The sequence below is a fragment of the Sander lucioperca genome, chromosome 24 (genome assembly GCF_008315115.2).
Source record: "Sander lucioperca isolate FBNREF2018 chromosome 24, SLUC_FBN_1.2, whole genome shotgun sequence".
Lineage (NCBI taxonomy): Eukaryota > Metazoa > Chordata > Actinopteri > Perciformes > Percidae > Sander > Sander lucioperca.
The window spans coordinates 14,305,394-14,320,477 of record NC_050196.1 but is presented as its reverse complement, the minus strand read 5'-3'; the positions used below and the strand labels follow the sequence as shown (position 1 = coordinate 14,320,477).

The 15,084-nt window shown below is 39.4% G+C and overlaps 2 protein-coding genes across 18 annotated transcripts in view; both read left to right on the top strand.

The window, feature by feature from the left end:
• The window catches only part of LOC116044472 (dedicator of cytokinesis protein 9-like), a 55,212-nt gene extending 51,296 nt beyond the window's left edge, over nucleotides 1-3,916 (top strand). For 15 of the 17 annotated variants that reach the window (XM_031291683.2, XM_031291682.2, XM_031291687.2 and 12 more), the window contains 3 exons: nucleotides 14-114; nucleotides 1,172-1,310; nucleotides 2,792-3,916. In XM_031291683.2, the coding sequence (XP_031147543.1) occupies nucleotides 14-114; nucleotides 1,172-1,310; nucleotides 2,792-2,908 (357 nt within the window). In that variant the 3' untranslated portion in view covers nucleotides 2,909-3,916. Of the gene's footprint in view, nucleotides 1-13; nucleotides 115-1,171; nucleotides 1,311-2,166; nucleotides 2,175-2,791 lie in introns of all 17 variants that reach the window. The other 2 variants (XM_031291685.2, XM_035998689.1) reach the window with 2 other exon arrangements.
• A 2,090-nt stretch (nucleotides 3,917-6,006) lies between these two features.
• Nucleotides 6,007-15,084, top strand: slc15a1b (solute carrier family 15 member 1b). Its single transcript, XM_031291729.2, has 23 exons — nucleotides 6,007-6,183; nucleotides 6,475-6,506; nucleotides 6,665-6,749; nucleotides 7,244-7,385; nucleotides 7,645-7,764; nucleotides 7,851-7,950; nucleotides 9,050-9,140; nucleotides 9,267-9,350; nucleotides 10,236-10,318; nucleotides 10,510-10,596; nucleotides 10,687-10,776; nucleotides 10,917-10,961; nucleotides 11,064-11,096; nucleotides 11,195-11,283; nucleotides 12,156-12,237; nucleotides 12,340-12,456; nucleotides 12,583-12,723; nucleotides 13,107-13,153; nucleotides 13,652-13,759; nucleotides 13,846-13,960; nucleotides 14,056-14,193; nucleotides 14,366-14,473; nucleotides 14,827-15,084. The coding sequence occupies exons 1-23, from the start codon at nucleotides 6,177-6,179 to the stop codon at nucleotides 15,082-15,084; spliced, it is 2,202 nt and encodes a 733-aa protein (XP_031147589.1). The 5' UTR covers nucleotides 6,007-6,176.

The window sequence follows — 15,084 nt, the reverse complement described above, 5'->3', positions numbered from 1 at the left end:
CGTTGTTTTCCAGGTCAATGCTGGTCCTCTTGCTTACGCCAGAGCCTTCTTCGACGACAGTAGTGCCAAGAAATATCCTGACAACAAGGTCAAACAACTGAAAGAGATGTTCAGGTACTTATCAATGACAGACAAATTTGCATATGTAAAACTACAACTTGAACTTCTCTTCCCTCTCTGCATTGTTTCCTGTTTATGGCAGAGCCTTGCTGCCTTCAAGTTCAAGTGACAAGCACATTTGATTCACATTTCAACAAAAATAAATATAGAATTTAAAGTGTACTAGAGGTAAATTGGTCGGTGGTTCGATCCCTGGCCCTGCAGTCCCATGTCAAAGTGTCCTTAGGCAAGACACTGAACCCTGAATTGCTCCCAATGCTGCACCATCGGTGGGTAAATATTAATCGTTAAGCGTCAGCTAAATGAAATGTAATGTAATTTGCATGGTCTGAACGGTATTGCACCACTAGGTAGGTGTATGTTAAGCACAATAAAACACCAGTATGACAAATAGAGTTGTAGGATATATAATAGTTATATGGAAAGAAAGATGACTCAGATGCTATTATTGTATATGTTTAGTGCTTATATCAGCATACCAGTTTGTAAACATCTATGATCAAGTTTAAATGTAGAGCTGAATTTCCCAAAAATCGGCAAAAGAAAATGCCAATTTATTTCCATCCACTACTGTGGATGTGAATATTAGGAGTTTGGCACTAAATCTCCAGTTGGGTAGCTGCCCTTGGGCGAGAGACGGGGTACACCCTGGGCAGCTCGCCAGACTATCACAGGGCTAACATCATAGAGAGACAAAAGGATGAGGTGGAAAACATTTTAGAAACCTGATGAAAATAAGGATTTTCTGTTTGTGTTTAGTCATTTGAGGACGGTTAGTCTCCTCATCACTGCACACAAATCTGATGTTTTTGGCTGCTGCCATTTGTAGTCACCTGTTCTCTCCTCCATGATAACTAGATCGGTATCCAGCATGTCTCATTTCTGTAGGGGTTGTTGTATTTTGAAGGTTGAGGATGAATGACTGCCCTGCTTATCAGTCTAATGACTATGGAAATATGGCCCACCACGTTACTTTTCACTTCCTATTCTCTGCTTGCTGCTTTATGTGAGTTTTTAAGTGGCACTAACATGCTGTTTCCTCTCACCTCAGGCAGTTTGTGGATGCCTGCGGCCAGGCGCTGGGAGTGAACGAGAGGCTGATCAAAGAGGACCAGCAGGAGTATCATGATGAGATGAAGGCCAACTACAGGGACCTGACCAGAGAGCTGTCAAACATCATGCATGAACAGGTAGGAACGCCACAGATGGATATGTGCTACAACATTCAGACCGAATGCTATGGATTTAGACTACTACGAGTCTGTTCACTTTGCCAGACAAGCTACAGGTACCGGATTTCTTACACATATATTATTGTCCAGTGAGACAAATCCCTCCCATTAAGAACGCAGGTAGTGCACTCTATAAAAAGTCCTCAAAACAGGTCTGAAGTGAATTCATAGAATTTTTCCAGGTCCTCAAAGGAAGCATGGAGCTCTGTTTTAACACACCTGTGCAAATATTTAGCAGTGTTTAATCAAAATGACCTCCGAAAACCAACATTCCCTGTCTAATGAATTCTACTGATTCAATCATACTACTATACTGTTTTGTTGTATTTATGTTATATTTTATTTGTACTATTTCTGTTTATTGGTTTGTCTTACTTTCTTTGTATTAGCTACTTCTATGTGTCCATGTTTATTCTATTTGTTTTCTTATCTGTTCAATGATTTACTGTAAGATGATGTCTCATTGTCATGGTGCATTATGGTCCTCATGTGTTGGAAACGTTAATTTGTAAAAGGGCCAGATAAAAAATGTTGGAGCTTTAAATGTGAACATGAAGATATAAACATTGGATTTTGTGATTCTTGATTAAAATGTGACCCCCACAGTTCTCCAAGGTACTTGGGGGTTTAGGGTGTCCACCAAATGGCATGTGGAAATATTTAAGCTGCACGTGCCTTACTGTTTCACGCTGTAGCTTCATATTTACCAGCATATGCAACTACTGTAACCTTAAAGAGATGTCCACTGCTGCAATCTTCTGCTCATTTACTAACCATATCTCCTATCTCCTGCTCTCTGTGCTGGCCTGAGCAGATTGGATGGTAATGCTGCTTTTGTTACTGTACTCTATAGAGATAGTAAGGGACTGTATGAAAACTGTTAGCATAGGGAGTGGGGATGAATCTTATTTTTTATTTTATAAAAAAGCAAAGCCCATGCCAGCGTATTAATATTTTCTTTGGATCCCTCATCGGACTCAGAAAAGAAAATGCATGTGTGTATGCAATGTAAATCAGTTGATGTCGGAGCCTGTTATGTATTAGACTGTCCATCATAAATAAACCAAGGAGAGACTCATAAGCAAATACTATACAATAGCATTTTATTGAGAGAAATAATGCCCACCTATGCACCTATTATATATGACTTATGGTGCACACAAATGCCATATTTTATGTAGCTATAATATTTTTTATATATTTTTTTCAAGGGGGAAGAATGACATAAAATGTAAATCTGGTATAAAAAAGTCCCCACCCCCACTCTACAAAAATGTAGACTACCTTCAGCAAAAAAAGAACAACCTCATCCTCATATTTTTTCCCTAAATTTTCCTACAGTCCCTAAACTTAAATGAACATGAATGTGTGCGTTTCACTTTTAAACAGGATGAAACATATTTTTGTTTCCTAATCTTCCTAATGTACCTTCTTTCTAGATAAACCCAGTGGAAAACGGTACAAGGAGCACTCTGTCCGACTCTGTGGGCATCTTCAACGCCATCAGTGGCACACCAACCAGTGCCCACCCACATGGCTCAACCACCATACTCTGATACAGATGTTTTTACCAGGCTCAAGTCTCCTTCACCACAAATTACTGACTAAACTACCTGCCAGTCAAAAGTAAAAAACAATTAGGACACATTCTAAGTACCGTAACACAACCTGAAGCCATCATGCATTGGTATTTTTTATCCTGCTATTTCTGTACGTGTCATGAGCTGGAAATGTAATGTTCACTCCCTGTTATCAGTTGGCCCATAGTTCTTGTTTCCTATGGAGACTATTCAAAGATGTTGACTTGTGAACAGTGATTCTGTCCACTTATTGCCAGTTTTGGGTCATTTATCCAGTTGTATAGTTTGTTTTATCCTATGTAAGATGGAGTTAAGCACAGCAAGTGTGTATCCATACTGTGACTGACAACCTGTTGTCATCTTAATTATCATTAAGCTTAAGGGATGTTTTAACAGACACGAGGGACTTCATGCATTTGACCCAAATCTACAACTTATTTTTGTTTTTAACTGTAGAGCTCCCATTTATGTACAGTGTTTGTAAGAGAGTGAATGAATAAATGCCACTGCTGTAACCGTACATACATTCTTAAGCTAATGCAAAGTATTTTTTACAATTCCTTGTCAATTATTTTCCATTGACACCCTGTTACAGCAGATGCATTTTTCTGTGCAGTGCAGAAGCATCAGTTTATCTTTTATTTTACTTTGGACATTTGAAAGAATTATTCACTCTATTTTAGGCCAATCGACATGTATAGAAACTGTCTTAAGCCAAGTGAACCACAATGTTTTAACCTATTTTCTGTAAAGAAAAGTGTGTGTGCAATATTTTCTATTGTTACCAAGGCTACCTACAGCACAGAAAACCACTCTTGCCAAAGACATTAGAAAAAGACTGTGCAAGGCACGCCAAGGGGGTTTGTTTCTTTGTCTGTCATGTAGATGCCTTTATCTGCGAGAGGAAAAAAACATTTTTACTTAATGACTGCTCATGTAAATATGTTTAAGACTTATAAATAAATAAAAACGGTAATAATACCTTCTTCCATGCCTTGCGTTTGTATGTCCATCATAAAGCTACCAAAATATCTCCTTTTATTTAACCAGAAAAGAAGCTGACCAAGATGAACAACTGGTGGAAAACCCAAATGAAGAAACTTTACACAGTTCAGGGACGTAGGCAAATTAAACATCCAAGATCAGGAGGTGACTGTCATCTAAGTAGTGGTCCAAAGTAATCCATGTAAGCAGGTACTGTGGATGCCAAATGTCTTTGTAATGACCATGTATGTACGTGCATCAAAGCCTGCCGACCAAGAGAATAACTGACTTGGAAATGTCCGGCTCCATCCCACTAGACTTCCCAGCTCTGTATCTAATTAGGTTGTGGGGACACTTTACCATCCTCTATGAGCAAAAGAGAAAGCGCTGCAGTAGAAGACAGAGGACCATCTCATCAACACATTGAGTATGATCAGATCGGTCTCCTGGGAAATGGATTTGGTCAGAGGGAAGTACGGATATGCATTGGAAAGTTGGGAGACAGGGAGACAGAAGAGGAAAGAAAGAAAGTCTTGGCATGGTGCTTGGCGCGGACAGGCTGGACACCTGTCTGTGAATATTGACACCAAGGTGGAGATTTTTAACTCCACAATACAAACCGCCCTAGATGTCTGTATGCCCTTAAAGAGAAGGAAGACAAGTTCACTTGACAAGCCATGGATGAGAGAATAAATAAAGATCACCATCAGAAAAAGACAAAAAGCCTTGAACACATAGGGTAAGACACTTGGGGAATGGGGGAAGATAAGTATGAAAGTGCAAAGAAAAACCATTACAAAAATGAACTTCAGCATTTGAAAAAGTTAAACACAAAGAGGGTGGTGAGACTTAATAAACCCAACATCCACTTCATGATTTGCTCCCACAGACAAGCGCAGAAAATACAGACCGCTATGGAGGAGCAACAATCTCACACGTCCAGTGCTGAAAGCAGTGAGCAGTCAGACTGTACAATACACAACTGAATGGAACAAATGATGGAGAGCTGAAGTCTTTTAAGAGGGTTTGTTTGTGCTTGATTGTGTGTGTTGTATATTGTCATGTAATGATTTTTTTATGATCGGAGTATAAATGTATGGGTATGTGTATATGTAGATAAATATAGTTTTTATGATGTACATTGATGTATAGTATAGATATATTTATCTTCATGTAAATTATGCTTTTATTCAGTTGTAAACTGTGAGCATGAATGCAAATATCTATCTTTATCTCTCTCTCTCTCTCTCTGATGCAGAAGCTACAGACTCCCAACTATCAGTAAAGCTAAAGTCTTGCCAGACGGTGTTAAAACAGGCATAGAAGGACTTACTTTAGTCAAATGTCAAATACAGAAGATGAGTGACTCATGATGTTTGGCTGTTTATGGCTGTATGTTACTGTGGGTAAGTTGGACAATTATGATAATGAACTTCCTGTATTTACCTTCCTGAAAGTAAGTGTGTGTGTGTCTCTGTTTGTGTGTGTGGATGAGTTGGTATTATGGTCAGTGTCAGAGTTAATGGAGCTGTATGTAGTGGTCACACTGAGCAGCTGCACATTCATTGGAGAAAAACAGCAGTGTAACCGGGATGCTGACTCCTGTAAAATCCCCCCTGCTCTCTGTGTCACAAACACTCCGAACTGTGTCATTGTTACAGAGATTTTGTCCTGCTAGTGTGTTATGGAGTGTGTTTGTGTGTGTCTATTTGGTGAAATACAGAAGAATTCAAGATTTATGTTGTAAGCTCGACCTTTTTATGTTTTATATGTTCATATTTTAGTCACTGCTGTTAATATCATATGAATGCAGCTTCAGTTCGCGCCTTGCATGTATTACCATCACATTCCAGTCACAGCTAATCCCATTTTCAGTTTGATAAGTAATAAGAAATACAGTTAAACATTACTTCCAGTATCAGCTCCTGTAAAGAGACATATCCTCTTTATCTGTAAAGCAAGAAGAGTTCCCTGAGCCATAAAGTAATTACTGACTGACACACACAGCTGTGATTATAATGAAGAGAATGTACTGGGAGGTGGGAATAATGGTGACTTGCATGTTGGGAGGTGCTGAGCGCTATGTGTGTGATCGACAGTCCAGCATCAGTGGGCGTTGCAAGAGGTTATTTAAGAAGCTGGCCAGGCCTCTGCTTGGTCTTCGTGTTGTGGATCTGGACAGAGGTCACAAGTCTCTCCGTGTCTTTTTACTGAAGGATTCAGTCAGACAAAGGACCCGAAGTGGACACACACAGCAGCCATGGCAGGTGAGGATGGGAACCCTGTGACTGGGGATGCTCAGGAACTCATCCTTACATTTTGGGATTACTTTTCCTGCAAGTTTTTAGTTTTAGAGGAATATTCTCTGTTTACGTATATCATGTATTGCACTTTGTTGTTGCTTCATGCATATGAGCTTATACTTATACAATACCTGACATTCACACCAAACCAGTTAATGTTTGTTCGATTGGTCACATCTAACAATATTTCTGCATATTTCACTTTTTTGATTTTTTTGATATCAGTTTAAATAACGTGTGACTTCATTTCTGCAGACAAAGACATTAAGAAGTCCAAGAAAAAAAATGTAAGTTCAACTCTTATTGCACTTTCTGTAGTAGAGTATTCATAAAAATGCAGGAAACAATATGCATGCACGTTTTATACTTGCGTGAAGAACCTGCAGGCAAACTCCTTCTTAGTCATTGTGGTAATATGCTGAAGTTTTTCCTTTTCCTCTAACAGGCTACTGTCTGTGGCTACCCAATAAGCATCTTTTTCATCGTGGTCAATGAGTTCTGCGAGCGTTTCTCCTACTATGGCATGCGAGGTGAGTTGGTTTGTTCTGGATCTGATGCACTTTATACAGTCGCCTTTGAGTCCTGAAACAGCTTTATTTACATTTTAGGAAGCTGTTGCATTTTTGTTTTCCTCACCTGCACCCAGTGGTGAAACTGAGGTACTATACTCAAGTACAATTTTGAGGTACTTAAATAGGATTTAAAAAAAGTCAAATTCCCCCCCTGAAATGTAGGGTAGTAGAAGTAGAATACATTGTTAATACTCAAGTAAAGTGCATGTACCTAAAAATTATAGTTTAGAACATTAACATTAACTTTTAATACTTATTAAGTACATTTAGTTGACAATATTTCACGTGTCTGTCCTGTCCTGCATTCAAACTCTTACTTACTTTGTATTTGTACATTTTTGTATGGGTACTTTTACTTATGTAAAATATCTGTATACTTCTTCCACCTTGTTCTGCGTCATCTTCCACCTCATTTTTACCCATTTGTCCTCCTCCTCCCTCCCCGTCTGCAGCTGTGCTGGTGCTGTACTTCAAGTACTTCCTGAGGTGGGACGATGACTTTGCCACCACTATCTACCATACCTTTGTGGCTCTCTGCTACCTGACACCCATCCTGGGAGCCATTGTGGCTGATTCATGGCTCGGCAAGTTCAAGTGAGTTTCAAATTCTGCAAATCCTTTTGCAACCAAATAAAAAAATGCATTTTGAATATAAAAATGCACCGAAATCCATAAACTGCAAATTGGCTTTACATACTGTTGTATTAGATTGGGTAGTAGAGTTGGGGTTAAAGTGTATCTCACATAATCAGCTTTTAAATTTCACCCTTGGATTTTTGACCCTTGTCTATCTTATCTCTATCTGAACCTGTTTAACTCTTCACTCCTTTCTCCTCCTCCTCCCTCTGCGCAGGACAATTGTATACCTGTCCATCGTTTATACACTGGGACAGGTTGTCATGGCAATAAGTGCTATCCATGACATGATAGATAAAAACATGGACGGCACCCCCGACAACATGACCCTCCACGTGTGAGTTGAACACACACAACACTGTGCGACAGAAATCCAACAGATACACAGATGTTTTTGACATTGTGTCTGTGCTGTGCCCTCAGAGCTCTGTCCATGGTGGGTTTGATACTCATTGCCCTCGGTACAGGAGGCATCAAACCCTGCGTGGCTGCCTTTGGTGGTGACCAGTTTCAAGAACATCAGGTTAGATGTTGCTTACGCACGCACGCACGCACGCACACGCACACGCACACGCACACACACACACACACACACCCCGGTTACACTCTTGTTTTTCTCCAATGAATGTGCAGCCGCTCAGTGTGACCACTACATACAGCTCCATTAACTCTGACATGGACCATAATGCCAACTCAACCACACACACAAACAGAGACACACACACACACACACACACACACACACACACACACACACACACACACACACACACACACACACACACACACACACACACAGACAGACAGACAGACAGACTATGTACACGTGGCAGAGACAAAATGACACCTCTACAATCTCATGTACCCAGTACAACAGTCCTGCAATAAAATTTCATAATTATGAGATACTTTTCTCTTAATCATAACATCTTTTCACGTAATTGTCAAAAAGGAGCTCAAGATAGGCTAGTTTTCTCATATTTATGAGATGCAGATCTTGTAATTATGAGATTCTTCTAATTATGTATTATCTTCTTACTATTCTTATGAAATAGCATGTATTATGAGATACGGAAGTAATAACAAGGTGAATGCAATCCACTTACATGAAATAGTTTTTCTTTCAAAAAAATAAAAATGTATACCAAATTACACTTTTGTTTCCTATGAAGATACATAGGAATTACTTGGAACATTTTCGGCAAAATATTTACCATTAAGGAGCTTTTAATTCTTTAATTTATATTGTACAATACCCAATCCTCTTATGTACATACATGCACATCACAAGCAGGAGTATTATCTCTCTCACTGTCTTGCACATACTGTATGTACACACACCACACAGGCAATTAAAAAGACAACTCACTCAGCTATCAGTCACATCTTGTCAGCACTTTTTGTATCTATTTGTTTCCAGCTAGTTGTGTATTAACTAATAACCCCTGGTACATCTGTCTCAGTGGCTTTATTACACTGTCCAAGGCCAGGGACAAAGATTTCCCAATTATATCAATGACTCTGGTGATATGAGATGCTGTATAAAATGCATCCAATATCATTTTGGAAAAATGTGCGTCAGTGCTTTTTATCCAGGGCTTGTTTAACTTCCCTGTGTCCAGGAGAAGCAGAGAAGTACCTTCTTCTCCATCTTCTACCTGTCCATCAATGCTGGCAGTCTGCTGTCCACTATCATCACCCCCATCCTCAGAGGTACGCTAACGTTGATCACAGAGCATAAAATACACAAGTGACTCACGTGTTGAATTAAAAACAAATGTGTGTGTGTGTGTGTGTGTGTGTGTGTGTGTGTGTGTGTGTGTGTTCTGTGGTTTCCAGCTCAGGAGTGTGGTATTCACACCCAGCAGAAGTGCTACTCACTGGCCTTTGGTGTCCCCGCTGCTCTCATGGTGGTAGCTCTGAGTAAGAATTCATTTTCTTTTTCAAACGTGTAAGGAGCGGATCAGTACGTGTTTTTAGTAATGGTTTTATTCATTGTTAAAGGGGTACTGAACTGATTTTACATATGTAGGTCCGCTTACTCATAACAGAGTAACTTCCTGTAACTGTGTCACGTGGCCTCCACCACGGCCACGCCTCTTTAGGAGACTAGCGGCAGGTCCTGAGTGGATTGTTCCAATGGGAGAAGTGAACGTGAACACAGATTATGTCCGATTCTTTCGCCCCATATTCACCAACGTAAATATTGGACGCATTTTTCACATATTTCCTGAAAATTCTGACACTAAAATGGCATTTTTCAGACACAAATCAGGAGACAAATCAGGAGAAATGCCACATGCCACTTAGTTGCATTATGGGAATTGTAGGATCCAGTGTTTTTAGATCTTGTCAAATACCAGGGACTAAAAGTCAAGATATTTCCACCTCTGCTACTTAAAGTTTGTCTCTTGTGCGTCTCCCTAATTTAATTAAAGTACAATGCTAATGTAAATAGCTGGAGTGCACCTTTAATAAATAATTTTTTATTGATTTTAATTGATAATAAAAAGGGCATTTGTGAGGACAGCTTCTGGGTTGCCAGGTTGCAAAAAATGTTATTGGTGACTTATGTCTAAAACATTAATAAATGAAGAATTAACTATTAATAAACTAGTGTGTTATACCTTCGAAATCCTTTATAAGCCTCTTTAAAGTGTGCCATGTAAGAAAGGTGTACCATGAATATTTATAGTGCATTTCAGATGATGACATTCTAACAATGACCTCATTTATTTTCTGATAATTTCCTGTTGCTGTTTTGATGACATATGTTAAAATATATATTTGGGGTGTGTGTCTCTGCAGTTGTGTTTATTGTTGGAAGTGGTATGTACACTAAGACCGCCCCTCAAGGCAACATCTTGGTGAAAGTCTGCAAATGCATCGGGGTAAGATGAATATTTTGTTACTCCTAAAAGTTTTCACCTTCAAAAATGGAGTTGAATGGTTTTAAATAGAACCTAGGAACATCACATTCATTCAAACTTGAACTTTATAAACTTTCAGTTACAGTTCAGAAAACACAATGCATTCCAGTGTGAGCAAAATTCACATGGAGTGTCCTCTCTGCTATCTGTAGTTTGCTATCAAGAACCGCTTTAGGCATCGTGGTTCTGAATACCCCAAGAGGACCCACTGGATGGACTGGGCTGAGGAGAAATACAACGTAAGTTGAGTTTACATGCACAAGTAAATGCAAATACAAACAGTACAACCAGTGAAGTTCAAATTCTAATCCTTTTATGTTTGGCTCCAGAAACTCCTGATTGCCCAGGTGAAGATGGTGGTGAGGGTGCTGTTCCTCTACATCCCTCTGCCCATGTTCTGGGCTCTCTTTGACCAGCAGGTAACTACCAATGTTCGCCTTGACACTTACTGTATGTAACTGCAATTAATAGCCCATTCTAATAGAAAAGAAACTGAGATAATGCATACCCAGAAGTGTACTGGCCTACAGACTAAAGAAGAGCCATGTCTCCTCCACAGGGTTCGAGATGGACCCTCCAGGCGACCACCATGGACGGTAATTTTGTAAGTGTTTTATTTTATTTTCATTTTTGCTATGTCACACTTTGTGATTGCAAACCCACAGAAATAAGATTCTGTTTGACTTCCTCCTTTTTTTCTCAACAGGGAATTCTCACAATCCAGCCTGATCAGATGCAGGTAAGACACTTGTGTTGATTACACTTTGCTTACTTTGCTCTGGCGTTTCTTGATGCTCGTGCCGCCTGACTGAGAGTGACTCGCCTTCTTCCCACCAGACTGTCAACCCTATCTTGATCCTGGTTTTTGTACCATTCGTGGACAGTGTGATCTACCCGCTGATTGCCAAATGCAAATTGAACTTTACGTGAGTTTATTTTTGGAAAATATTACATTACTTATTAGTGTATGTTGACTTTGTATACAAAATTTCGCAGACTTTCTTTTCATTAATTCTTGTCTTTGTTTAGCGCCTTCTAAATAGTAAATACGTTATGTATGTACGTTATGTTTTTTTTCCAGCACAAACTCAGCTAAAAGTCTGACTCATCATTGTATCAACTAAACAAAGTGTCAAGCTGCCAGCAATACAAGAACAATTACACATGTACCTAAAAGTTTACAAACTTTTAGTAATAATCACTCATAAAATCACTATAGACTACACACACAAATACAGCAGAATAATGTAAGGAAGAAAACTATAATACAGTGTATTTACATGTAGGGATTATTATCTCAACTCGTTTTTGTGCCTTTTTCATTTAAAGTCTATGTGTGCCTGTAAATCTTTGAGAATATTAATAATTCAGTTTTAAAAATGTCTTTCAAAAATGTTTTATGGTCCACAGACATAAATGAGATACTGTGTGAAGCTTGTCAGCTTGTCTCTAAATGATATATAAATAATCTTACTATAAGCTATTAATCATGTATAAGCAGTATATAAATGCTTTATAACACACTAAGATGTAGTTATAGGCCATTTTAAAACTCAAGACATGTTTTTGAGTGTTTTGCCAGTTATCAACTATATTATAGTGTGTTACAAACCATATATGAATTTCTTATACTATACATACACTGCTCATAACTGCTAAATAGGGAGATTAAATAAAGTGATGTCGTTTTGGCCTCCTGAAAACATTGTTCCTTGTGATTGAATATGGCGTAGAGACATATTAAATTAAGTGTGTGTGTATGTATGTGTGTGTGTGTATGTATGTGTGCGTGCTGCAGTCCGTTAAAGAGGATGACTGTGGGGATGTTCCTTGCTGCTCTCGCGTTCGTCGCTGCTGCCCTGGTCCAGATTCAGATTGATGTGAGTGTAACACATTTAAAAACGCACATTGGACAACTTAAAAAAACACGCATTACTTTAGGAAGCACAATTCACTCACCCAATTCCACATTTCTCTTGTAGAAAACCCTGCCTCAGTTCCCATCAAGCACTGTAGGCCAAGCGAAGTTCATCAACATGATTAACAGACCGCTGGATGTCGAAGCTGGAACCAACAAGTTTAACCTGCAGCCTTTCACGGTAATCCCCCCAACATAAGACACAGTACACTGACACTATTTATCCAAATGCACTAAAGCTTAGTTTGTCTGTAAGTCACCACACACACTAAAGGTCTTGTGTAAATAAGTATCTTTTCTCCTACAGGCCAATGAGGATTACCTGAACTTTGATGGTCCATCTGAACTGACACTGGGGCCTAATGCAACTTACCCAATCCGTTTAGTGGATGGCAATCGTAGCACCGGGGTCATTGTTCAGGATGGGGCCCAACCCATGCCTATATGGGTAAGTACACCTGCTAGATTAAATTGGTTAAAGGGCAACTGAAATTATATAGTTTTCTGTCTGTCTGCTGCAACTAGGGATGGGGTAGCGTTTTATATCAAACCTGAATCTAGTTCATAATCCCTTATCAAATCTTTTTAGGTCATTTGTTTGTTGGGGAATGAAGACGTCTCTCAGTTAAAGAAATATGTACTGTTTTTATTTTTTATTGTTTCCTCCCTAACTAGCCCTACCTAACGCACTTCTGATGGGTCATAAGTGATGATTGAGAGGGATTACTTTTGTATAAGTCTGTACATTGTTGTTGTTTTTTAGGAAAGTCCTACAAATTATACCTTCAAGTACAAAATTGTGGAGGCTCTAACGTATTTTTCTATCTCCAGTTCATGGACATCAACTCAAAGCCGGAACAGGGCGCTAATGCTATCAGGCAAGTTTCAAATTTGTTGCCGAAACATAAAGGAATGAGTTTGTATACTGTAGGAGGCTTAAATCTAATGCACTGTAATTTTCTTTTAATGTAACAAAGTGATAGTGTGCCTGTGTACATCTATTCTTAGATAACACACACAGTAAAGCGGTCACGATTACTCTACGCCTGCTAATAGTAGACTGGTAATGATGATGAATCTGTATGATATTATCATCAGTGGTTCATCAGTGACCTCCAGGTTGGGAACCAGTGCCGTTTTGGCTACACAGAATTTTAAATGACAAAACTTCAGATTATTTTATCACAACTTTTTTTTTGTTTTGATTTTTGTTAGAAAATAAGTACATGCATGAATTGAGCAAGGGTGCTTTTGATTATAAATTCAACTTTTGATTCATAAGGAAAAGAATGTGTTTAATCTTTTTTCAAATGTTACATTTACAGTCTCATTCCAAGACTGTCTCACCTATTGTGTTCTGAATTCTCCCTCCCCAGATTTTTGAATGGTTTTAGCTCAGTTTTGAATGTAACAGTGGGTAACCTGCCGTTTGGGGACATCGGCACAAACAACATGTCAAACTATGTTGCGGTACCACAGGGACTGTAAGACTGATTTCATTATATATGTCACATACAGTAATACTAGAGAAAATATTGTGCTCTGACTGGGGTTTTTCTTGTTATGGCAGTGCACGGTTCCAGATCAAGAATGATGGTGTTCAAGCATGTAACTACGATTATAACCTAGGCTTTGGCAGCTCTTTCACCTTCATCATCCCGCCAACCTTCACATTTGGACCAGAAGTAACTCATGAATACATTTTGAGGCACGATTCTAGCTTGAATGTCACTTTTTTGGATTACGGTAACACATCTTGGTATCTGGCTATGTCCTGTAGTGCGGCAAGAGCATCCGTCCAGTGATAGACATCAATCCTAACACCATCCACATGGCCTGGCAGATTCCTCAGTACTTCCTCATCACTGCAGGAGAGGTGATCTTCTCTGTCACCGGCCTGGAGTTCGCCTACTCACAGGTACAGAGAGCTTTCCTCACATATCTGACAACAACTGAAAACACAAACATCTAAGTGACATTGGATAATAAAGTCTGTCCTGATGTTAATTTGGCCAGAGACACAAAACACAGATATATTGATGATGTTGCTATAGTATTTAGTTGTACTTGAATCTCCCTTTGCTGTCCAGGCACCCAGCAACATGAAGTCTGTGCTGCAGGCTGGTTGGCTGTTAACTGTTGCTGTCGGTAACATCATTGTGCTCATTGTCGCCGAGGCAGCAACGCTCTCAGATCAGGTGGGTGGATTTTATATAAACCATTAGTGCACACGTATCATCCTCACGGACCTTGGGCAAGTTCCTTTTATGCAAAAAAATGCTTACAAGGTATCTTGTATGATATAACTGGCTGTATATAATACTTCATATTCAACAGACAGACATGAGAATTGGTTTCAATCTTCTCATCTAACTCTCAACAAGAAAGCAACTAAACATAGTTCTCAAAATGCAACGCTATTGCTTTCAGTTTAGCTCCAAATTAACACTGTGTGTGTGTGTGTGTGTGTGTGTGTGTGTGTGTGTGTGTGTGTGTGTGTGTGTGTGTGTGTGTGTGTGTGTGTGTGTGTGTGTGTGTGTGTGTTCACTAGTGGGCCGAGTACATCCTCTTCGCCTCTCTGCTGTTGGTAGTGTGCGTCGTCTTCGCCGTCATGGCCCATTTCTACACCTACATTGACCCGACCAAGATAGAAGCCCAGTTTGCCGAGAAGGACCCTGAAGACAAGGAGAAGGAGAAGAGGAAGAGTGTGGAGATGACCAAGAAGGACTTGGTTGAGCACTGCAACGAGGACAGGAGGAGTTCTGACTCCAGCTCTGACGAGGAGGAAAACAAACAGACCAAGATCTAA

What these genes read in the sequence shown, in the direction of transcription:
- slc15a1b (XM_031291729.2), top strand. An exon ending in TCCAGCCTGATCAGATGCAG is followed by an intron (nt 11,097 to 11,194) that starts GTAAGACACTTG and finishes TCTTCCCACCAG; the next exon opens with ACTGTCAACCCTATCTTGAT. An exon ending in CAGCAACGCTCTCAGATCAG is followed by an intron (nt 14,474 to 14,826) that starts GTGGGTGGATTT and finishes TGTGTTCACTAG; the next exon opens with TGGGCCGAGTACATCCTCTT.